This window comes from Oryzias melastigma, linkage group LG16 (genome assembly GCF_002922805.2).
Source record: "Oryzias melastigma strain HK-1 linkage group LG16, ASM292280v2, whole genome shotgun sequence".
NCBI lineage: Eukaryota > Metazoa > Chordata > Actinopteri > Beloniformes > Adrianichthyidae > Oryzias > Oryzias melastigma.
The window spans coordinates 24,495,618-24,518,235 of NC_050527.1; the positions used below are offsets into that span (position 1 = coordinate 24,495,618).

At 37.3% G+C, this 22,618-nt stretch overlaps 1 protein-coding gene across 2 annotated transcripts in view; it reads left to right on the forward strand.

The window, feature by feature from the left end:
• The window catches only part of gabbr1a (gamma-aminobutyric acid (GABA) B receptor, 1a), a 136,439-nt gene that overhangs the window by 93,200 nt on the left and 20,621 nt on the right, over window positions 1–22,618 (forward strand). For both annotated transcript variants that reach the window (XM_024258444.2, XM_024258445.2), the window contains 3 exons: window positions 3,930–4,080; window positions 15,909–16,041; window positions 22,169–22,285. In XM_024258444.2, coding sequence (XP_024114212.1) covers window positions 3,930–4,080; window positions 15,909–16,041; window positions 22,169–22,285 — 401 coding nt within the window. The remainder of the gene's footprint in view (window positions 1–3,929; window positions 4,081–15,908; window positions 16,042–22,168; window positions 22,286–22,618) is intronic.

The following is a 22,618-nucleotide window of genomic DNA, read 5'->3' on the forward strand; positions in this document are numbered from 1 at the left end:
AAAAGTCAAACAAAATAAATGCTCTGCAGCTGCCTGTTGGGGGGCGGACAGATGATGTGGCAGTATTTACATGTTGGGGTGGAGGCCCTCATCCAATCAGGTGCTCCGGTTGATTTGGGCACCAATCTGCAAACGGATAGGAAGTGGAAAAATGAGGAAATACAAAAAATATCCCTGCAGCAGAAGACAAAAGAAAACAGAAACAGAAAAACATCCCAAAAGTACAAAGAAAACAAAATATATGCTCTCAGCCGTAACAGGAAGTTGTGGTGTAATCCCCCATACTGAACATGAATGTGGGCAGCTGTGGAGCGGAACCAGACAGTCAGGACAGCAAAGAAGCAGTACTTTAAAACCTTATGTTCTCATATAAGCAGATGATGAACAGATTTATTTATCTCTTTTGCAAGTACAGCTGAGCAAAAAAGTATTTAGTCCAAGTTCTCCCACTTTACCTCAACTATGAGAGACTAAATGAGGAAAAACAATATCACAAAAAATCACATTGTCTGACTTTTAAAGAATTTATTTGTAAATTATGGTGGAAAATAAATATTTGATCACCGATCCTCTGTCCTCCACTCGTTACCTGTATTAAAAGCACCCATTTAAACTCATTATCTATACAAAATACATCTGTCCACAACCTCAAACCTGCACCAAAGAGCTGTCTAAGGACACCAGAGACAAAATTGTTGACCTGCATCAGGGTGGGAAGAGTGAATCTGCAACATGTGAGCAGCTTGGTGTGAAGAAATCAATTATTAGGAAATGGAAGGGGGGTGGTTCGGCATAGAGTGACCAAGCCAGTCTCCAGATCTCAACCCAATAGAAAATCTTTGGAGGGGGTTGAAAGTTTGCGTTGCCCAGCGACAGCCCAAAGACATCACTGCTCTAGAGGAGATCTGCATTGAGGAGTGGACAAAAATACCAGCAACAGGTTGTAAAAACCTTGTGAAGACTTACAGAAAACCTTTGTCTGCTGTCATTGCCTACAAAGGTAATATGACAAAGTATTGAGATGAACCTTTATTTTTGACCAAATCATTATTTTCCACCAGAATTTACAAATAAATCCTTCAAAAATCAGACAATGTGATTTTCTGGATTAATTTCCCATTTTGTTTCTCCTAGTTGAGGTTTACCTATGATGATAATAACGGACCTTTCTCATCTTTTAAGTGGAAGAACTTATACAATTGGTGGCTGACTGAATACTTTTTTGCCCCACTGTAAATGAGAGACGAGACACCTTTAACAGAACATGATAAAACCACGTTTTACTTAATGGTCGATGAAGCATTTTTCATGAGGTCATGGGGTTGAAGCTTTTATGTAAATGTCAGAGCAGGATGAACTGGGCAGTTTGATCTACAGCTTTTAACGTAAAGGTAGAATTTCTAAAAGATTTCCAACCACTTAATGTATCTATATTAAAAAGTAGATTTTCCCAACTTTATATTTTGTTTTGCATTTGCGTGTAGGCTTGAAAGTGGCATAACTCAAGTGTGTGATAAAGAATGACTAAGGAGCCAGAGGGAGAAGTTCAAGCTCTTTTTGTCTATTTTTTGCACAGCGAGAGTGCGAGTGTCACTTTGTCGTTTTATGTTCAAGAAACTGTCAGACACAGATGGAAAGTTATGGATGCTAAACAGTCTGCACTCATATGATGGCTTTTAACCTTGGCTATTTTCTGCAAAGTGCTTCAGTCATTCAGTCGCCCACACATGCAGACGCACAGGCCGACGGAGGCAGAATGTTCTTGTAAAGTGCTTACCACCTGGAGAAACCTGAAGCTCCGGCAAGGCTTTCTGAAACACAAAGCAGCAGCCTGTAGGCTTTAAGGCTTTCAAAGAAATCTTACAAGTTTCTTAAATTAAATCAATTAAACATGAAGGTTTTAATAAAAGAAGTTTGGTTAAAAGGAACATACTGTTTGTTTTGTGCCTGAATTGTCCAGATTTTAATAAATCAGAGTTAAATCATATTAGTTTTATTTATGTAGCACTTGTTTGGAAGAGTATTTTACAGGGACAGATATGCAAAAAAAGCAAAAAGTGTAAGAAATCAAAAACATAGACATAAACATAAACCCAAAGATTTTTTTTTTTTAAAGTCCCCAATCTAGATGCTAAAGACAACCAATAAGTCAGTGGAGGGTTGGAACTCTCATCTGAATCTTCACCAGAAATCTTGGAAAATACTCAGCCGTTCATTGTTAACAAGTAACAAACAGAAGAGATGTGCTGTCCCTTGGCAGAATCAACAAGTGAACTGGCAGCAATTTGAACTAAATTATTCAGGAAATCGTTTGGACATCTATCTTGAGTAGGACTTCAGTTTTCCAGCCTGGGCTTGGTCTATTTGTAGCATCCCTTTGGGAATGGATGATATTATTTTTGGCAACAGAAGCAAATTAAAGAACGTCACTTTGGAGTTCTGTTTGGTAAGGAGTGGAAGTTACATTTGTTCATTATTTATCAAAAACATGTCCTCAACCTAGAACTATGTAAGCTAAGTTTAAAAGTCAGTTTTATCCGGTGCTAAGCTTCTTAGGGATTTAAAGGTTAATAGTAAAGTGTCATCTGCATAATGATGAACATTGATTGATGTTCCTTCTTATTTCTCATAGAAAGGAGCTTTAACACATTTTTCTTTCAGTCTAAACTCAAAGTCTTCATTTTAAAAAGTTTTTGCAATGTACAAAGAAAAGTCAGGATGAATGCATTCAGCAGTGCTTTTATTAAGTTATTTCCTGTTAACCTTCTTGTCTTGTTAAAGTCCCACCCCAATTAAAAATCAAATTTTTGATGGTTTTAACATCTTCTTGTGGCATTTTTCTCGTGATGGAGGATATGTATAAAGTAATTTAAGATTAAACTGTATTTCTGTGTATTTTCTTTTATTTTATTTCAATCGTGATGGATCAGGAGCAGATAAACCTCGCCATTTGAAAGACCTCTCGGTAGTGACTCAACAGCTGAAATGGGCGGGGCTAAAGTCTCCCTGATGCATCCACTTGCAGATAAATAGAAACATTAATGTCTTCATTTTTCTTGTTAGACCTGGGATCTGGCTCCAAACTGCACAGCTGGATAGATCCAACATTGGTCGCCGTTTTGTTTATCCGCTAATGTTAGCTTGGGGTTGTGAGGGGCTGTAAGCTAGAGGGAGAGAGTGTAAACAAAGGGATGGTACAGTCCTGCCCACAACTAGTTGGAGCGGGAATATACTCCTGCTTCTTGTGTTATTGTAAAGCAGTAACTCCATCCACTCCTGGGTGAGGTTTGTCTTGGATCTGGACTTGTTTTCCAGAAATTCCCCCTTTGGCTATTCTGTGGGATAGGTGTGCTTTGCTGATAAGAAACTGTGCAGGTGGAGGTGTTTGGAAAAGAAGCAGGACAATGGCTGCTAAAGACTTGAGTCTAATGTAGAGGTTTAGCTCATCACTTCATTGTTAAATAGTTGCAGAGACTGAATTTGACCTCTATGCCTTTTTTTCCTTTTTTAATGCTAAATTAAGTGTCCCATAAGTCAATGTGTATGACAATGTTGCAAAAACTTTAAAGAAAGTATAGACACAATAATTTTGGTAATTCATTTAGTGCTTGACTATGTTTCAGTTTTCCTCCCTCAAAGTTTGAAATCAGCTGCAAATTCTTCTTTGATGCATTTAAACGTGTTTTTAAACTGCAGAAATTGAATTTCTTGTTGTTTCTGGGTGATGGTAAAATGTGTTGCTAGGATTACTTGTTTACCTCCATTCAGTTTTTCTTTTCTTCTTATAGTATTCATTTTTGACCAGTTATTAAAAGCAAAAGCTACCAAAACTGTTTCTTTCTGTCTAAATCTCATTGTGAAAATCACTAATTTCGAGCATGTATAGGATAAAATATTTAAGCTCCTCCTACCTTTCCATCTTTGTCCAGGGGCGGGGCCTCCAGCAGATCGGACGGTAGTCATTGAGGAGTACAGGTTCCTGTCTCAGAAGCTGTTTGCAGCCGTGTCGGTCTTCGCCGGCCTCGGTATTCTGCTCGGCATCGTCTGCCTGACCTTCAACATCTATAACGGCAACGTACGGTAAGTTTACCCTCCCTGGAAGAGATGTTCTGGTCAGTGTCAAGACAGAAATATGCTACGGTTTTCATCACAGAGCACAAACCTAAAGTGACACAGGATGCATCAACATTTAATAAAGATGAAAATGAACAACTCTGTGTAAATTAGTGGTAGCCAGCCTTCTGTTCTTCACTGACCAGCTGCTGAGATGCTGTACCAGCGAATACAACTCAAGAAGCTTGAACAGGTTCATCGGAAAACAGGTTCACTTGTTAAGTTTGAATCTGTAGATTAGATTTGTTAAAATCCATCACTAACAACAACAACTATCGTCTCTATTCACTCCTCTGTAAGAGTAAATGATTGAGTTCATCCAAAGACACTCAGTAAAAAAGATTTTCCCCAAAAAAACAACACTGTGGCTAAAAGATCTGCTCCATTTCATCATGTGGAGGAAGAGGGTTCATCCAGGATGACAGATTTTTTTTTCCCTTCATCCTGCCTTCAGCCTTTGTTTTAAGAATATCGTGACCCACAAAAAAAAAATCTATCCACCAGTTTTCAATTCTTGATACTGCCTCAGAACATAAAAATATTAAAGGGGGAAACACAGCAGTCATGAGGAGCAGCCTGGTTTGCTGTAGAAGACATCTGTGTAATGAGACCATTCTAATCTGTTGCTGGGGTCTATCATCATCGTCTTATCCTCCTAAATGTGTAGGGGGACCCCCTGCTGCACCGCTGCCTCCTTTATGTTATGTTACAGCAGTGGTGGTTACACTTTGTTTCAAAAACTCTGTATAGTTCTCTTTATTTTCATTTTTTCCAATAATATGAGCATCATTAGAAGCTGCTGACGTTTGGAGGCATCAGATGTGGATAGAAAGTCTGAGTGAAGCAAAGAAATGTTTGAGTGGTTTTCCGGGGAACTCCAGTCCTGCCAGAGTATGGATTTTCTGCAGGATTTTTCTACTTTTATTTATTTATTTATTTCCTGATTCTTGCGAATAAAATTGCCTGATGTTGCATCAGGTTTTTTTATTATTATTGATGCAGCAAAACTTGCAATTTCTTGAATATTTTTTTCTTCCAAAAAAACAAAAAAATATATAACATTTTTCAATCAGATTTACTAAAAAGGGCAATAGCATAAATGAACAGTGTTGAATAAGTTTAGAGTTAGCATCAACACATTTCTTGGAGGAGGATTATGTATGAACACACTTAGCTCTTATCGTAGTGCAACCTGATCTAGCTGTTAACTCGTACTCTATTACAAAATATATTATTTTATTCATTTGGACATTCTTTTTTGTCAAAGTGTTGCATCATATTCTTACCCACTGAGTATGCCTTCAGTCTTGTTTTTGTTCATTGGGATCTACAGATCCTCACAACTGAAAGTTACCAAAAAGATTTGGAAAAGATGGCAATCCTTGGCTTTGGGGAGAATTCACTCAAAAAATATCTGATGAATACAAAATTGCACACATTTGAAAGTCTGTTCCAGATAAAAAGCTTTAGTCTGTAATTTATTTTTAATGACATGCAGACCAGTCAACTTTTATGTTGGCTGAGAGGAAAATGAATTGAAGTAAAGACATAAAAACTGTCACATATCCATCCACTTCAAATGTGTAGAAAAATGAATTTTGGGTAAAATCTCCTTATCTGTGTGAAACATGTCTGTCACTCACATAGAAACACTTCAAATACGTAACCTTTATAGAGTCCAATGAGAATCTTTTAAGGAAAGCAGTTGCTAGGATGCTAACAGTGGCTTCAACAGTGACTTTACTGCAGACGGGTCACTCAGCCACAGCTGTGTTTGAGCAAAGGCCCTCGACTGCCAATGCCAAGCTTGTTTTCCAGCCAGCACCTCCACAGGGGCTGCTAGTAGAGCTTTATGCTACATACACACCAGGCGTGGGAAATGCATTCAAGGACGCGCTCTTGAACTCACTTTTAGCTTTTGGTGTTCTCACTGGACTGTCGCTACCCTGCACTACTACCAATACATGTACCTGCAGTTGGATGAGGGTTTGTGCAAAATGTCAAAGCGGTGCAAATCTCGCTACAGACTTTTTCTTTTACAGCTCTTTTCTGATTTATGGAAGACTGTGTCAAATTCTGAAGGTCCAGCCGGATGCAAATCACGTTAATTTTCAAACAGTTGGCACGTCCATGTATTTAAATTGACGTTACTCACTTAAAAACTAGTGTTGTATGCAACACATGAACGCAAGAGTTTTACACTCAAAAGCCCAAAATGCACATATGTGCACTTCTACTTAGACCTTCATCGGAAGTGGTTGCTTGAACGCATGTTGCCGATGCTGGTGTGAACGCAGCCTTAGTCACAACTGCCCTTACGGGTGGATATGGACTGTCTGGGTGAAAAACGGGCAAACCTGTACGGGGCACGTAGGTTCCTCACTCATAATATCAAAGTCGCAGACTGCTCGGCGTGTCTGTGGAGTTAAAATATTCATCTTTCTATGGGCATTCTGTAGGTGACGGGTCATAGTAAACAATTATTCCGCGTAAGTAAAGATGAAGTAGGTGAGACTTATTTATTCTTTTTTAACCCCCCTTAAATTCTGGACAATATGCAAGGGGTCTGTTAGTGCTATGTACATAAGTGTGCACTCCTTGCTTGCATCCTGACTCTAGATTAAATTATTTGTATTTGTGTGGACATACATGCACTTACTGTACGTTTATTTTAAAAAATATAGTTTGTATTTCTTTGCTTGTAACCTAAAGTAGTCTCAGTTTGGATGAAAGGGGGCGAAGCTGCATGAAGAGAATGGGGATGACGTCTTCACACAACCTCAAGCTGCTCCACATGTGCTGATCATTCACCACCTTCACACCTCAAGTGTGAATGTGAGTTGTTGTAACATGAGAGACAGAAAAAAAGATTTTTCTTTAGATGTGAGATAATGAATGAATCATGCTGCTGCCTCCCCAGTTTATGACCTCCATGGTCCGGAGTATGTTCATTTAAACAATCACTTATTTCAAAGATGCATTTTTAAGCACACTTGAATGTCTCCCTTTCTCTTTTGCATTCTTTCAAGGTGCTTTATTTTGTCTGGGGTCAGAAAAAGTTAACGTCCAAAAAGTCTGTAAGCTTACAGCTTATGAGTTGTTTGCGGCGCTGGCGAGTTTCCCTCCGTTGGGGATCTCTGGCTGGCTCCAGCGTGTTCGTCAGGCTTTCTTCCAGCTTTGATTGCATTCAAACCCAGTTTCACCGAGCTGCTCTCCGCAGCCAAAGCAGTGTGAGTCAGATCAAATCAAATGTATTCAGCAGAGCTGCTTTTACAAACAAGTTTGGCTTGTTAGAGGGTGAAAATTCAAAATCGATAAACGTTAAGAGCAAGAAAAACAGTCTCGGAGGTGCAGTCTGTTGGCAGCTGAACCAGAAATGTTTGACCTTTAGATTTCTCCATTGAAGTTCATCAAACCTTCGACCTTCCAGTGATTTCACAGCTCAGGATTAGTTAATTTGAAAAAAACAGATGCTCCTTTTTAGTTCTGCTTTATGACTTCATTGTACGTACTTACAGAGAGCTTAGTGCCAATTCTGAATCAGCTCATTGAGGAAGAAAAATCTGGCATCCGACAGCAGATGCTGCAACATTTCATGCTGCTGATGTATAAATGCATGTTCTCTGGTATCTCTGAGTTTAAAAGGAAATGACAGAAAGGAATACACCTGATATCTCCCAAGAACAGTTGCTCTGCGAAAAACATGCCAAAAAAAGACGCCTTTTTTCCTCTCCATCAGACATAATTCAAAGCTGCCAGATAACACTGTGCATAATAAAAAGCAGCTCTTCCTATCAGGAGATAACTCCATCATACTTTATTGGAGTGTAACAGAATTAAAGGTTGAGTTTAAGGGGCATTAAAGGATAGATTTGAGGTCAGTGCGGCTGACCAAAATTGTTTATATGTTAATGTGAGGCTGCAGAGTCAATAGGAAGTGCAGCCTCAGGGCAACCTCGCCGATGGAAAGCCCAACCAAAAGACCGACGCAGAGGGGAACTTTCAGAACTTTTTAATAAAAATTCATGACACAGATGGATAAACACAGACGGATCCAAATAGTTTTTGCCCAGTTATGACTTAAACTGTCAAAATAAGGGTAGAAGGTCATAATGTTATTTCTCAGATTCCTTTATTTATTTCTGCCCTCATGTTTACCAAACTCACCAGCATTAAAGCAAAATAACATCAACATACATTGTGTCAGCTCCGGTCTGTGGGCCAGAAATGTGGGCCACATGTTTTGTTGTGAAGTAAATACAGTCTGCCGATAGATGTGTTGCTCTGCTGCATGGAGTTAGTAAGAATAGGAAAGTTTCATTTTCTTCTACCCTGTTATGATGTGATGGCAGCAGAAAACTCAAATGCAGGAAAACCAGAAGCCGGCTTAATGGGAAGTGAAAGACCTGATTAAACCATCAAAATGTGAAAAAGTAAAGTTTCAATAAATAAAACAAGAAATTATTGCTACAAAATAGAGAGTACAATGGCTTCCATAATCTGATGGTATAATTACAGTGTTCCCTCGCTATTACACAGTTTAGTTTTTGCAGTTTTACAAATTTTTGAGGTAATTTTGCACTTTTTTTTATGTGTTCTGCGTCCTGATTGGATGTGGAGGATTGTCAATCCATTTTTTTTCCATTCTGTGTCCCCTGTACAGAAAGAATTAAACTTTCCACATTTACATAAATCTTCTATCACAATCTGATCTTTGTTTTGATTCTATAACACTGGACTTATTTTTCAACAAAGGTTTGAACTTTGAAAGTTTAAACACAAAAGAAAAGTATGAACATGTCTGAGAAAAGTGTAAAAAGTGAGTGGTGAGGGGTTTTACAGCCTTAAAATATGTATAGTAATTATTTTTTTTAAATAATACAGCTACTATGTGAATTTCATCTATCACAGGGGATTTTTCTGATGCACTGTAGCTTCGGTAACAAATATGGGACTACTGCACTGAAGAATACTAATGTGGGAACTAATAATTTTAACTATGTGTGATGGCAAAAGGGTAAAACTTAAGTATAAGCTAAGTAATTCTTCAAAAAAACAAATCTAAGTAAATATAAAATTAAAACCAATATTGTAAATGGCCGATTACAGTAACCCCCCCAAAAGGACAGCTCCCAGACGTCCTTGGAAAGACGTACTGGACCGGGATGGGCTGTATAGGAAAGTCAGAACAAACATTCAACAAGAACTTGACCCATTTTCTGAGAGCTAAGAATTTGTTTTTTATAAGTCAGTGGAGCTGATGTTGTTTTGTACATACAGACATCAAACTATTTTCATTTTTCCATGTTGAGGAATACATTTATGTGAAAGATGTCTCTTGAGTCAAGGACTTCACAGTGAAGGCAACGCAGGTTTTTCTTGAACAGAACAATTCATACACAAAGCAATTTGAAGTGCTTTGCTGTAAAACACACAAACTAGATTGTTTATTGAAATTGTTACATTTTAAAATATAATAAAACAATTTTGGAATCTGAACAAACTGTAAATGAAAGACCTTCGGCTGTCTTACTCTGAGCTGAACTTAAGTAGCTTTTGTCCTTGACATGAACAATGGTAGAGTGGAAGTTTTATCAGGAAAACTTCCAGATTCTCCAACTTCATCCCATTTTGTTCTTACTCTGCACAACAGCAGAATGTCTAACTTTGAGCATCTCGGATTCAAAGCTGGTTTATATATACATATATATATATATATACATATATATATATGTATATATTATTTGTATTTAACGTAACCTACACTACAATAATCATTTTTTTTCTGTTCCAAGAATCAACAAACGATCTGGTAAACTTGTATTTGGTTATAAGGAACTAAATGACTGGAACAACCGTCCTCAATCATTACATTCTATAAGATCCTTCCCAACACTTAAAAAATCTCTTTAGGTTCATCTTAAACACGTATGCCACTGTTTATAGTTTTCTAATTTTATAAAGCCATTATTTTAATGTGTGTTATATTTGTATGTATGTCTCTTTTTTTCTCAAATGGAAGCCACTGCATTCTGTTGTTTAAGCTTTTGTTATGAATTACTATGAGGAGGAGAGGTGTATATTGTGAGCCAGTGTGTTTTGTATGAATGTGTGTGAGTGTTGTCACCTGTTACTGTAAAAAAAAAATGTTTTTTTTTGTTTTCTTTGCTGATTCTTTCTCTGCCATTCTTGTTTGAATCTGTTTCTGTACTGGAAAGGCGGTCCCTCTCGAAAACGAGATGTTTCATCTCAAGAGGTTTAATCCTCCCCTTTCTTTATTGAAATGTCAAATAAATAAATAAATATGAGATCATCATGTCAGAGATAAACCTTGGAGCTAAAGCATCCTTGAGATACGTGAACAAAAAACTGTAAAGTCTGTTCCCTAACGAACAGGAAGTCGGTGCAAATACCTGAAGACAGGACTGATCTCGTCTTACTTCTTGGTTTTAGTCAAGTAAAGATGTTTATTTTTTTAACTGACCTTAACTATTCATGAACTTTCCTTTAAGCTCAATGTTGGGTCGCTTTAATCCAGACAAAACTTTTTCTAAAAACATTGATAAGCACAAACACAAATTAATCAAATTGGAGTTCTTAAATTAAAACAAAACATGCAGGATGTGAACCCAACATAGTGGATGCACTAATATTTCTGCAAGCCTTGCCTTGTTAATAATGTAGACATGACTAACACTAAAAACTAAAAATCAATCTGCTAAAATTGTCGAATTTTTGTCAAATAACCTTAGGGACTTGATTTAACACAAAGACTGAAAGATGACGAATCACTAAGTTTGCCTGAGTTCTTTTTTAGAAGTTGCTCCTCAAACAGTGTAAATTTTTGCTTGAAATGAGCAGAAAAAAATCCAAAACTCATTCAAATATAATGTCTGTGTTTACTTATTGAATTTTACATCAACTACAACAGATTTAACCACAAATAACATAAATATACTTGATAAAAGTTTGAGCTGCAGTAGTTGCTAAGGAAAAATATACTGTATATATATATGCTGTATATATTTTGACGTTTGCTAATTTTAAATATAAATTTATCAGCACCAGACGAGTCAACTTAGGTCAGCAGCTGTAAATCTAACTGACATCCCATCATTCTATCAGCAGCTGGCACATTGTTTAAACCCAACACTTACTGCGATGGATGCAGAGGTGGACTCTGAAGGTTCTTGCAGAGAGGAGCCTGCAAACTGCAGCTAGAAGCTTTAACTATCATTGAAGCTCCAGTTTGAACTCACAAGCTGTAAAGATTTCCAACATAAATGCCACCGTCACACTCAAATGCAGAGACCAAACTTTAATCTGAGTTCAAAGACGGAGGCAGAGAACTGTGAACAATAAAGCTCTTGAAACTTGAAAAGAGAGAAATTATGCCCTTTTTTTCTCCAGTTGACACATTTGGGGTCCTAATGAAATGTCCATGACGTGCTTTGGTCAAAACGCCGCAGAGGGAGAAGGCGGCTGCTCTCAGCTTTCACACACACTCTCCTCTGCTGAGCGTCTCCGCTCAAATCTGTCTAAAGTCTTCAAGAGAAAACATAAATCTGAACAAATTCAGGCCTTCAAGCACATTTTCAGCCTGCTGACACTAAACTCTAATTAAACCAAAGTTACTCAGCTGGCAGTTTCAGTATTGCATGTTTACAGCTGCAGATGAGCCTCAAACTGCTTTGCTTATGAGATGCAGGCGTGAGTCATGTTGAGCATGTCCAGGTGGGTAAAAGAGTGATGGAAAAAAATACAAACTAACCACCCAGGTGCTCCATATTAGCCTAAATTACCAGACAGTGAGTTGTTTTTATCAAACACACGTGTTCACTTCAAACAGGAGGATGAATTCTCCCAAACAGCCCATCTCTTCTGATGTCCGGCTCAACTCTGCATCAGTTCACCTGGATTTAACCCTGGTGTGGTCTGGGGGAATACTCTATCCTGATCGGCTGCTAGGTGTGGATTAAAAAGTGATAATACACAGTACTTATGCACACCTAAGAAAGAAGTTTCGGTCTCATAGCTGAACTGTTCTCTATCACTACACAAGCTTCTTTAAAACATACTTTTGCTTCATCTTCTGGATGAAAAAAAGCATTAAAAGGTTAAGTTTCCCTCTGAACTGATGCTTTATTTAACCTATTCTGATGATCAGTATGTGTATCGCTTTCCTTAGCTGTTGAGTTGTCTTCTTAGCGTGTCAACACTTCGCTCTATTTATCAAATAGTCAGCTCTTGGGGAAAAGCGAATCTAAAACAAAAAATAACAAGAATAAAGTGCTAAAAATTCATTTAATATTTATTTCTTTTGCATGCAGCCTTATAAGGCCCTTTGAAGTGTGTATTATGTAAGCGATAATTCCGACAAAATGCACATTATCAGAAATTAATTCACAATGTGGAACCCTGAACCGTTCAATGCAAAGTGGAGGACAGTTGCTTCCGCAAACTGTGTTGATTTCTGATAATGCACTCCTAAAAAAAAGTTCCGGTCACATAGCCCAAATGTTCTAGATAACTGCGCAGGCTTCTTTAAAATAAACTTTTGCTTCATCATCTGGACAAAAAGATGTAGTAAGAGGTGAGCTTTCTCTCTGAACTTTACCTCGGACTGTTCAGGCTTTCTTGTTGTGTGTTAATTTCTGATAATGCACACTTCGTCGAGAATTATCACTTACACAATGCAAAAGCAGACCCCTTAGAAATTGGTAAAAAATTTTTGAACCATTTTTATTTGCTATTGAAAAACATTCTTGATCTAAAAAAAAAAAATTCTTCAAGGTTCTTTTTACTTTCATAAAATCAACTTTTTGCAGTGCAAGAAAACATTTCTTTTGGAGTTAAAATTAAATTGATAAGTAGCAGCAATTAACAGTGACAAAAAGTTAAACATAATGAGAAGAGAACAAAATGATTTAAATTGTTTAAAAAAAAAAAAAACTATAAAAACCTTGGACGGATTTGACGTTGTGGGTTCTCCAAGGTTAAAAGTTCAGAAGAGCCTTTTGAAACAGCTGCCTGATGCCAGAAAAACATAAAGAAACACGAGATAAAAACAACCTCGTGCTTCATATCAGAAGTCTGCTAGACTGGTGTTACCATGGCAGCTGGGAAAGCTTTAAATGTTTGAAAATGGGCAGAGTTTTGATACATACAACTCTTTAAACTCCATATTTAGAACAATTTTTGCAGAGCGCCATCTTAAGTTTCGTCTGAGTGATGACAAAGTATTTTCATCTCCCTCAAAGTCGTTCTGGGACCAACAGACTGTCAGCTCAGTCTAAAAAAAAAAAGTCAACATTTTGTTTGAACCCTTTTTTGAAAAAAGCAAAGCAAAGAAAACAACAACAATCACCAAACTAACTTTGGGTGTATTCAGACTGGAACCATTTGTTTCACGTAACCCTTGTGCTAGGTATGTTGACGTTTGGAATGGGGTCATCTGGACTCCATAAGAACTTTTTTTTTTTTTTTTTGATTATCACTGATGTCCATGGCAGACATGGAATACAGAAAAAAGGGTCAAACTCTTCTTTTTTTTATACCTTTATTTTAACACTTCTAAAAAAAAACATGTCTTACATATTTTTCTGTATATCGTGACGCAGAATTTGCTCAGTGCACCCTAAAAGCTCGATTATTGAATTAAGACGACTCAGTCAGGAAAAAAATATTTTTCCTGTTTGAATACACCTTTAAACTGGCAACTTTTTTTCTAAAAATCAACTTCTTTACCAATAATTCCATTGAACAGCAGTAGAGTAATGTTTTCTTGTTTGAACACTTCCTGATTTTAAATAAAATGAATTTACTTCAGTCTGAAGAAATAGAACCACAGAAAGAAGTCTTCGTATCCTCATTTTTAAAATAATGGGATGGATCTCCTCTGGGACAACTCTAAAATCAATATTTCTTGGAGAGAAAACTGCTTGTGAAACAGCCACTGAAGTGCTTTTCTTAGAGTTTGAAACACCTATGTTTATTCTTGACTGTCCATTCCAGACATTTCAAAATAAAACTATTTCCTATGAACAACAGAAGTCAGACAGAAGAAAATGTTGAATCTGTTGTATCAACTCCTTCTGCATAATTGTCTTTCCAAAATCATAATTTCTTCCAAACTGATCCAAGTTGCCAGTTCACAGCTAGAGTTGACCTTGTTGTGTATCCATCTAATGTTTTATACCTAAACCTTTTTTTTTTTTTTATTTGACTGAGTTTGTACTTTTTAAATCTTATGTCCAATGAGTTCCACAACTTATCCTGATGTTTGTGTCAGTATGAGACGTACAGAAAAGACTTTTTTCATTCGTTATTATCATTAAAACCAGCAATAAACTGGGAACTTAAGCAGATGAGATTATGTAACCAAATTATTGGTGTATTTTTTTACTTTCTTATTTATTAATAATTCATGCTGCTCTTTTCTGTAACTGAAACAATGTGTGGTTGCTATAAGCTTTTATCCAAACCTTTGTGGACTAATTAAGATAAAGACAAATAAAAGAACAGATTAACATATTCAAAGAGTTACAATGTAATGTTTTTTATGATTTAAGAAATAATCTCACTTTGTTTTTCATTTTTTAATTGGCACATATTTGCTATGTTTAAATTCCAGTTTTACAAAACATGTTGTTTTTCATCTTTATTCAAAGTCAACAAGATTGTTTTTCTTAAAGATAGAAACAGCAGAGGCAGCTTTTTGTGTCTCTGTTGGATGTTTCAGAGATCCATAATGGACATTCGGTAAACTTGAATTCTAATGCGAACATCTATGAAAGGGAGCGTGAAAGCAGACTCCAGCTACGGTGCAAAGAAAGGGACAAAATTAACACATCTGAGTAGTTGGCAGCATCTCTGTTCCAACTTCTCAGGTGTTTTAGCTTTGTCTGTTTTTCTGCCACAAAACCCACAGAAACGTATGAATCTATTAGTTCTTTTGATGTTTTGGAGCCAAAATGGAACAAAACCAAAAATGTAAATAATAATAAAAAAAAAAAAGTTATTTTGACAAAGAAATCCAACCCAAGAAAAGTGTAAATCAAAGCAGTTCTTTGGAGGAAAATTAGTGACAGTTTTCCATTCATATAATTTCCTTTTCCTCTATTTTGTACATTTTCAGCACACAATCATGATAGAATTAACACAATTGTGACACAGAAAATCCTAAAAATGCACAGAACTTTATGTGGACTTGCAGATTGATGTCATCAAAACCTTAAGTCTGCATCTGGGGCAGCACTTGCATCTGCAGCCTGGTAGCTATTATTTACCACTGTGCTTTGGCCTTTTTCCATTTAAATTCAACAGATAAAATCTGGTTGCAACAGTTTTCCAGCTGTGCCAATTTACTGTTAAGCAGAAAAATATAATGGTTTCTCCTCCTACTCATAACAAATACATATTTTTTTGTGTAAATCAGTAAAAACGAATGTTTTTCCTCACCTGAAATTGTGCTGTTGCTCTGTGGCGCAGATGACAGGTTGTCACCTTCTGTCAACACTAATTAGACTCGTGCCTGGAAATCACACTTCAAAGGAGACGCCCTGGAGGGTTTCCATATTTGGAGCCCTTCTCTGTGTGACAAAAACCAGCCAACCTGACAAAGACAGTGAATGAAAAACAACATTACCACAATTAAGATCAATTGGTGACATTTGTGAGCACTCGCGGAAGACGGCAAAAACAATTACCACCTGTTCGCCCTTCAGCAGACACGTGATTTGTCCAAATGTGTTTGGTTTTGTCTTAATTTGTGTCTCTGGTTGAATGTGTTCCAGCTACATCCAGAACTCCCAGCCCTACCTGAACAACATGACGGCGGTGGGCTGCATGATGGCGCTGGCTGCGGTGTTTCCGTTGGGGATCGACGGCCACCACGTCCACAGATCACAGTTCCCCGTCGTCTGCCAGGTATGGACGGGTGCAGACACACACTGGAGGGCAGGTGGGGGGCGGTGCTGGTTTCCAATCCTATTTGATCAAAAAGAAGTCATAAAAAACATCCAAATGTCACACTCTAATTAACAAAACCGCAACCCCCTGAAACCATATGGAGCAACATTTTTGTCAGTCAAAGACGGCCTCGGCAAATTTTTAAATGCATTTTTTATTGTTTTTATAATTAAAAATAAATCAACGTCATTAAAATTAATGACATTTTTTGACTGATTGAGAGTAGCTGGAAGGCATGAGAGACAGAAAAACGAGTACGCTGGAAAACTGCCGAAGAAGAGCGAAGCTTCATTATATCACTTTTCAGCAAGCTGAGAACTTTTTCTGAGTAAAACAACAAGAAAACCCAGTCAACTTACTGAAAAACTACACTTCTTAGGAGTTTTAATGTTAAAATAATATTTTAAACGATGATTTAAAACCTGAAACAATTCAGTTACATGAAGAAAAAACTATATTTCAAAGTAAAAGACTTCAAAAGTAGACTAGAATGGCAGAAATGAGGAGAAGGTATTGTATGGAAATGTGCACAGCAGAGACCACCAAAGCAGGCAGCAGTGAGAGGCAGAGGCGGCGTCGTGTCATCCCACAGTCAACGCTGATGTTTCTTTTGCTCAAACAAGAAGGAATCGTCTCTGCAAGCCCAGATCCACATAACAAGCTACATGTTCTTCTGTGCTCGGGAGAAACGCTCCTGCTGCTGGGTGACAACATGTCTGCAGCGGACAGGATTCTGCAAATGGATGGAGTCAGAGGGGGTGTGTGTGCAGGTCTTCATATAATCCCTCCTACAATTAACCATTCAGGAAATAAAATACATTTTAAAGTGTGGACAAGATTAAAGCGATGCAAGAAAGAAGATGGGTAAAAGAGTAAAAGCGAAAAGTTTGACACTTTCCAACGCTGGCTGTGGAAATTACTTTAAACATTGAAGGATTTTTGTACTTCACGGTAGCTGACTTCATCATTAATACTTTAAGTGCAGAAATGATTAAACAAAACTTGTGTTTTTTTCACCATTTGAAAGATGTTTCTTCCATATTTGATAATAGCCACATATTTATTTTTTGTTTAATGCCCAACGAAGCAACTGTCCTCCGCTTTGCATTTGACGTTTCACATCTTCAAATCCATTAATTTCTAATAATTGACACCCGGAGGGCCATTATCCTGCTACGCCATGGTCGCTTAAAATCTCCATCTTTTGATCTATTGTAAAATCATTACCAGTGGCCTTTTAATTATAATTATGTAGTATTTAGCCGCAATTTTAAAAACTTGTCATTGTTAAAGACATACAACCAAAACGTGATGTCCACGTAGGTGGACGCCATGTCCTAAGAGGTTAAATTATCTGACTTTTGGCGAGGTCGCCATGTAGCATCTACCAATCAGGAACTCAGCTTTGGGCATTTGAGGTTTATGTTTTTTTCCCATCATTTGAGCGTTGTTGTCCTGAACTTCCATCTAGCTCCTGCAACGACAGACAGAACGCTTCCACGGCATGTTAAGGGTGCCTGTTCGGACTTTGTGATATTTTTCTTATTTTCATTATTATTATTTACAATAATAAAAAGGTCCCCTAATTTTATTTTTGTTTCATTTTTTTCCCCTTTCGGGTTAATGCGGTAGAGTGAGCCTTCAAACTAGGTCACAGAAACACTGCAGAAGCAGCTGTCAAACAGACACAGCTCTCAGTACCAAGAGAATCCTTGAATGATCGCACAAACTCAAACATGGAGGCATGAAAAACCTAATCTCTCATCATTATCTGTGTTGCATGCTTTGTAAATGAGATAAACACAGACACTGCTCCATGAAGCGATCAGGCTAAAAATATTAGCTGGTAGCTCCTCCCACATGTGGCATCAAGCACAGGAACATATTTATGCCATTTATTTGTCTTTTTAGCCTGCGACTGCGAAGCTAGCAGCTAAGCTAGCAGTGAACCGAGCGCAGTGATAGCTGAGCGGCGAAATAGGGAGTTAGAATCAGGGGTGCAGTTCTGGCAGTGCGGACTCTTCCTGAAAGGGGCTGTTCTTACTCTGTGACCTCAGCTTGTGAGAACCTGCTTGTTTTTGTAAGTTGGGAGGAGCTGGTGCTCAGAAGATTTAGAAGATTTTAGATCAGAAATGCGTGGATGGAGCAAAATACCACTGTGTGAGGATTGAGGAATGAACAATATAAAATACTTCAACAAAAGAGGTTTTAGGCCTTTTAAGGGATCCAACACATCATATTAGAAATAAAGTTCACCTCTTACTGCTTGTTTATTTCCAGATGAAGATAAAGTTTGTTTCAAAGAAACAAAGTCCACAAAATTCCAAGAACGCTTTCATTGATTAAAGATCCTGTGTTAACTCTGATCTTTAAATGTGGGTCAACAAGCAATTTATTATAAAGTCAAAAATATTTGTAAAGTTAATTATAGACATTATAGACGTGATGTGTCAAGATGTATTAAGCAAGACATAAATTATTTAATATTAAAGGCTACATTGTGGTTGATGTTGTTACCAAATGCCATTTAGATCAGCGTTATATTGGAACATTCAGTCTATGTGACAAAACTAGTTAACTATTGTTCCATTAAGATATTTCAAAGAATAAAGAAGAACAGCACAAATTCGAACTCTTGCTTGACTTTTTGTGTCCTGCGTTCGCGACGTGTCCGGGACTTCCTGTTAACTGGGAAAGTGTGGATGATGGAGTCTAATGAGGAGTGGGAGTACGGCTCGGTCAGCCATGCTGAGCTTTTGTGTTGTGAAGGGGACACAGGTTTTTATTTCTGCCACTCTCGGCTCTTTGTTCCTGTCCAGTAATTGTCTCTCGCACTCAGAAGCCTTTTTCTCTCTGCTGCTACCTTTTACTGTCTGCTTTTTCCCCTTCATCATCGGCTCTTTCCTGCCCCCTCTTCAGCCTCCCCTGTTGCCTCTTGCGCTCTTTTATCTGTCTGTCAGTCTCCGTCCTTCTTTAACTCTTTTGTCTTTTGCTGCTTTCATCTTTCTCTGTCTCTTTTCCGTCTCGATTCTCTCTGCGTTCGTTTCCTCACCGATGCAGAGAAAAGATTTTTTTTTTTTAAATCATCTCTGCTTTGGCAGGTGTTATGATCAGTTTGGGTTTTAAAATGTGTGACATTTTTATAAAATAAAAACCTTCATAAACTACAGTTTTCTCAAAGTGTTTTGTCTTTCACATTGTTCAGATTTTAATTACAGTTTTTTAAATAACAAAGTCATTTAGAGAATATGTAACCCTCCACCCTCTGTTTTCAAAATGGGGCCTTTTCATCATTTGCCTCTAAAAACGGACACATTGTTACTCAAATTGAGTATTTTAATGTGAATCAACTTTAATCGTTTCTTTTTGGCATCCTCATTCTTCATTTTAAAAAACTATTTTACAGCCAGACTTTTGACACAGCATGAGACTCTGCTGTGCTGGGTTTTATTGTTCTATTCATTTGATTCCATCTTATTTTTTTATGAAACTTTGTTTTACATTTATTTGTTTTAACTATTAGTTTTTAATGATTTGAGCTTTTACTGAACGGCGTCTTGTTTGACTGCGGTCATTTTAAGAGGCCTTGTAAATAAATAAACACAAACTTAAATGTTTGCAGATCTTGTTTATTTACCTTCCCATTCAAACATTTAGTTTTAGTAAAACCTAGAAATAATTCATCGTCTGAATTTAGCTGTTAGATCTGTAAAGGGCAGAAACTTGAATTATTTAAATTTGTAACATAAAGATTCCTGGACTCTCTTTTTGTAAACTCAGTTGTTTATTTATTCCATCCTTTCATTTTAAAGTGAAACGAGACAAATACGTTGAAAACTTTTCACTACAAATCCACAAACTCAGGAATGTTTCATGACTTTTGACCAGTATTTCATGTTTTGAAGCAGATTTAAAGTTTTAGTTCAAGAGCAATGGAAAATGCCCAGGGTTATTTTGGTTTAACTTAAAATATATAAGAAAAGTTGTTAGTTTTGAAAGTTTTACAGAACTGAAACACACTGAGCTTCAGAGATGTCAGATTTTAGTTGCATGCATGGATAGAACGGGTGCTGCGAGTTTTTGGGTTGTGCTGGTCCATGGAGGGTGACTGCATCTTAAAGGGAGTGCAGGTGTGTCTTGCAGTTTCCTACAGACTCGCACGACCTCATTAAGGAACGTCATGAAAATGAATCCTTCCATTGTCGTGCATGTGTTGTGTGTATTGTGAAGTAATCGAAGGAATACTTAAAGGTTCACGCATTTATGACGTACTTTTCCTCAAAAAACTGTCCATTCACTTGGACTTCCTTTTCCCAAACCCCCAGAAGATTAGTGCGAGACTAAGCTTTGTCCTGGATTTTAATGTGATACGGAGACATGTTCACTACTTTTTTTCCCCCAAACTCCAGATATGACATCACCCATCTGCTGTAGAAGAAACTTAAAAATTATGAACATTTTCTGTTTATGAATCCACTTTATTCTGATTATGAAAACTTTCAAATCACAAATTGTTCAACTGCAATGCATTAAGCTTTATCCAATGGTGAGCAATGATGCACGATGTTTTCTGCAAAAATTTCTCAGAAATTTCCAGGGCACTAGACTTTTGAATTAGAAAAAAAAAAAAAAATTCCAATTTTTTTGGTAAAAGCTGACTTGCCTAAAGAAAAAAAAAGTTTTCTTTTTGTTATCTTTTTGTGGTAAATATTTAAAAAGCGAAGGCATTTTGCATTTACTCAATAAATGACCAAAACCTTTTTCTTTCTGATGGATATTTGTGAAATCTGTTTTGTCACATTTCATGTATTTATTAATCTTTTTTCTTCCAGATTGAACTCCCTCTGCCTGGGTCTTTGTCATCTTCCTGCTTTTTCTTCCTCTGCATTGTGTTGACACAAAAACAGGAGTTTAGAAAAATGTTGGTATCATTCAGCGCCGACCCGTTTGTGGGTTTTCTCTGCTTTTTGTTTGACCTTTAGCCTCAGCTCAGGCTGCTCTGGATGAACCCGAAACAAAAAGTTGCAGCAAACGCAAAAACTCCACTAGAGATGGCTTTGGAAAGTATGAAACATACTGCAGCAAGAATCACAACAGCTTTGGAATTTCTGCAGAAAAGATAAAAATGTCCAGATGTAAAAACCCTCAAGTTTGATTTTTGTTTTTTTAATTATAAAGATTGTTTCAAAATTTGTGCAGCACATCAATCTGGCCTACAACCACATTCAGTCACTTTAAACAAATTAAACTTTGAGAAAATACATAAATTACTAATAACTTATGGTGTTTCAGCCAATAGTTTGCATGTAAAACAACGATAACAGTGGAGTCAAAGATTCAATCGACAAAAATGTTTCCAGAAACAAAACCACAATTAAAAAAAAAATAAAATTCCAAAAAAGAAAAAGGAGGGGGGGGGGGTCTTAAAGGAGCTCTGTGTTTAAAGTCAACATTTATAATGTAAGTTTATTTTTTGCTGATCACTGCTAGCTCCGTGGAGAAATTGATTGTTGGTGTTAGACTGGGGCAGAGCAGGCTCTTCCTGAAGGGGGCTGTTCTCACTTTGTGACATCAGCTCGTGATAACCTGCTCGTTTTCATGGGTTTGGGAGGGGCTGGTGCTCACAGAACAGGTTTTTAGAGAATTAATCAGAAATGTGTGAATGGACAAAAATGCCGCTTTGTGGTTGTCTATAGTGAGGAATGAACTTAAAAGCTCAAAAAGTTGATTTTGCATGGCATCGGCCCTTTAACATTTCATTTTGACTTCTGGAAAATACTTTTTTTTCCCAAATTATTTTGCAGTTTTGTTTTGATTTTTAAATTACCCTTTTTTTTCCTGAGAGAAAATTAATGATTTTTTTTTTATTTGTTTGTTCAAAATTCCATCAAAATCTTTGTTGTAAATGTCCTACTTTTGTCTGGTGATGTAACTAAGCAGAAAAAATGAGCACACTTTCACAAACACAAATATAGAAATGCATTTTCTGGTCATTTCATGTCAAATCAAAATCTTCTTTTTATAAATGTATACATAATTTTCCTGTAAATTACATTTAAACGTCTCTGTTTGTTCTGTGTTTCAGTTTCGCCTGTGGCTGCTGGGCCTCGGCTTCAGCCTGGCGTACGGCAGCATGTTCACCAAGATCTGGTGGGTTCACACCCTCTTCACCAAGAAGGATGAGAAGAAGGAGAAAAAGAAGGTAAGGATGAGCGAAGTGGGGTGGGGTGGGGGGGCGCGTGGCTTTGACTGATAAAAAGCTCAGTTAAAACTTTCAAACGTAAGCTTGTGAGAGGCCAGCTCCTCTGCGTGCGCCCGCAGCGCGGCGGCGGCGCAGATAACGTCAGATAGCGTATCCTGCAGCCAGTCTGATGCTGACAATCTGCGACTGGTTGTGGGAATTTCTAAAACCTAATCAGAAGAATGAGAGATTAAACCCATTTATGGAATATTTATGAATATAGATGAGCATTAAAGCTGCACGCAGAAATCCAGCCTTCAGGGGTTTACTATTGGAGCTCCAGCACATCCAATC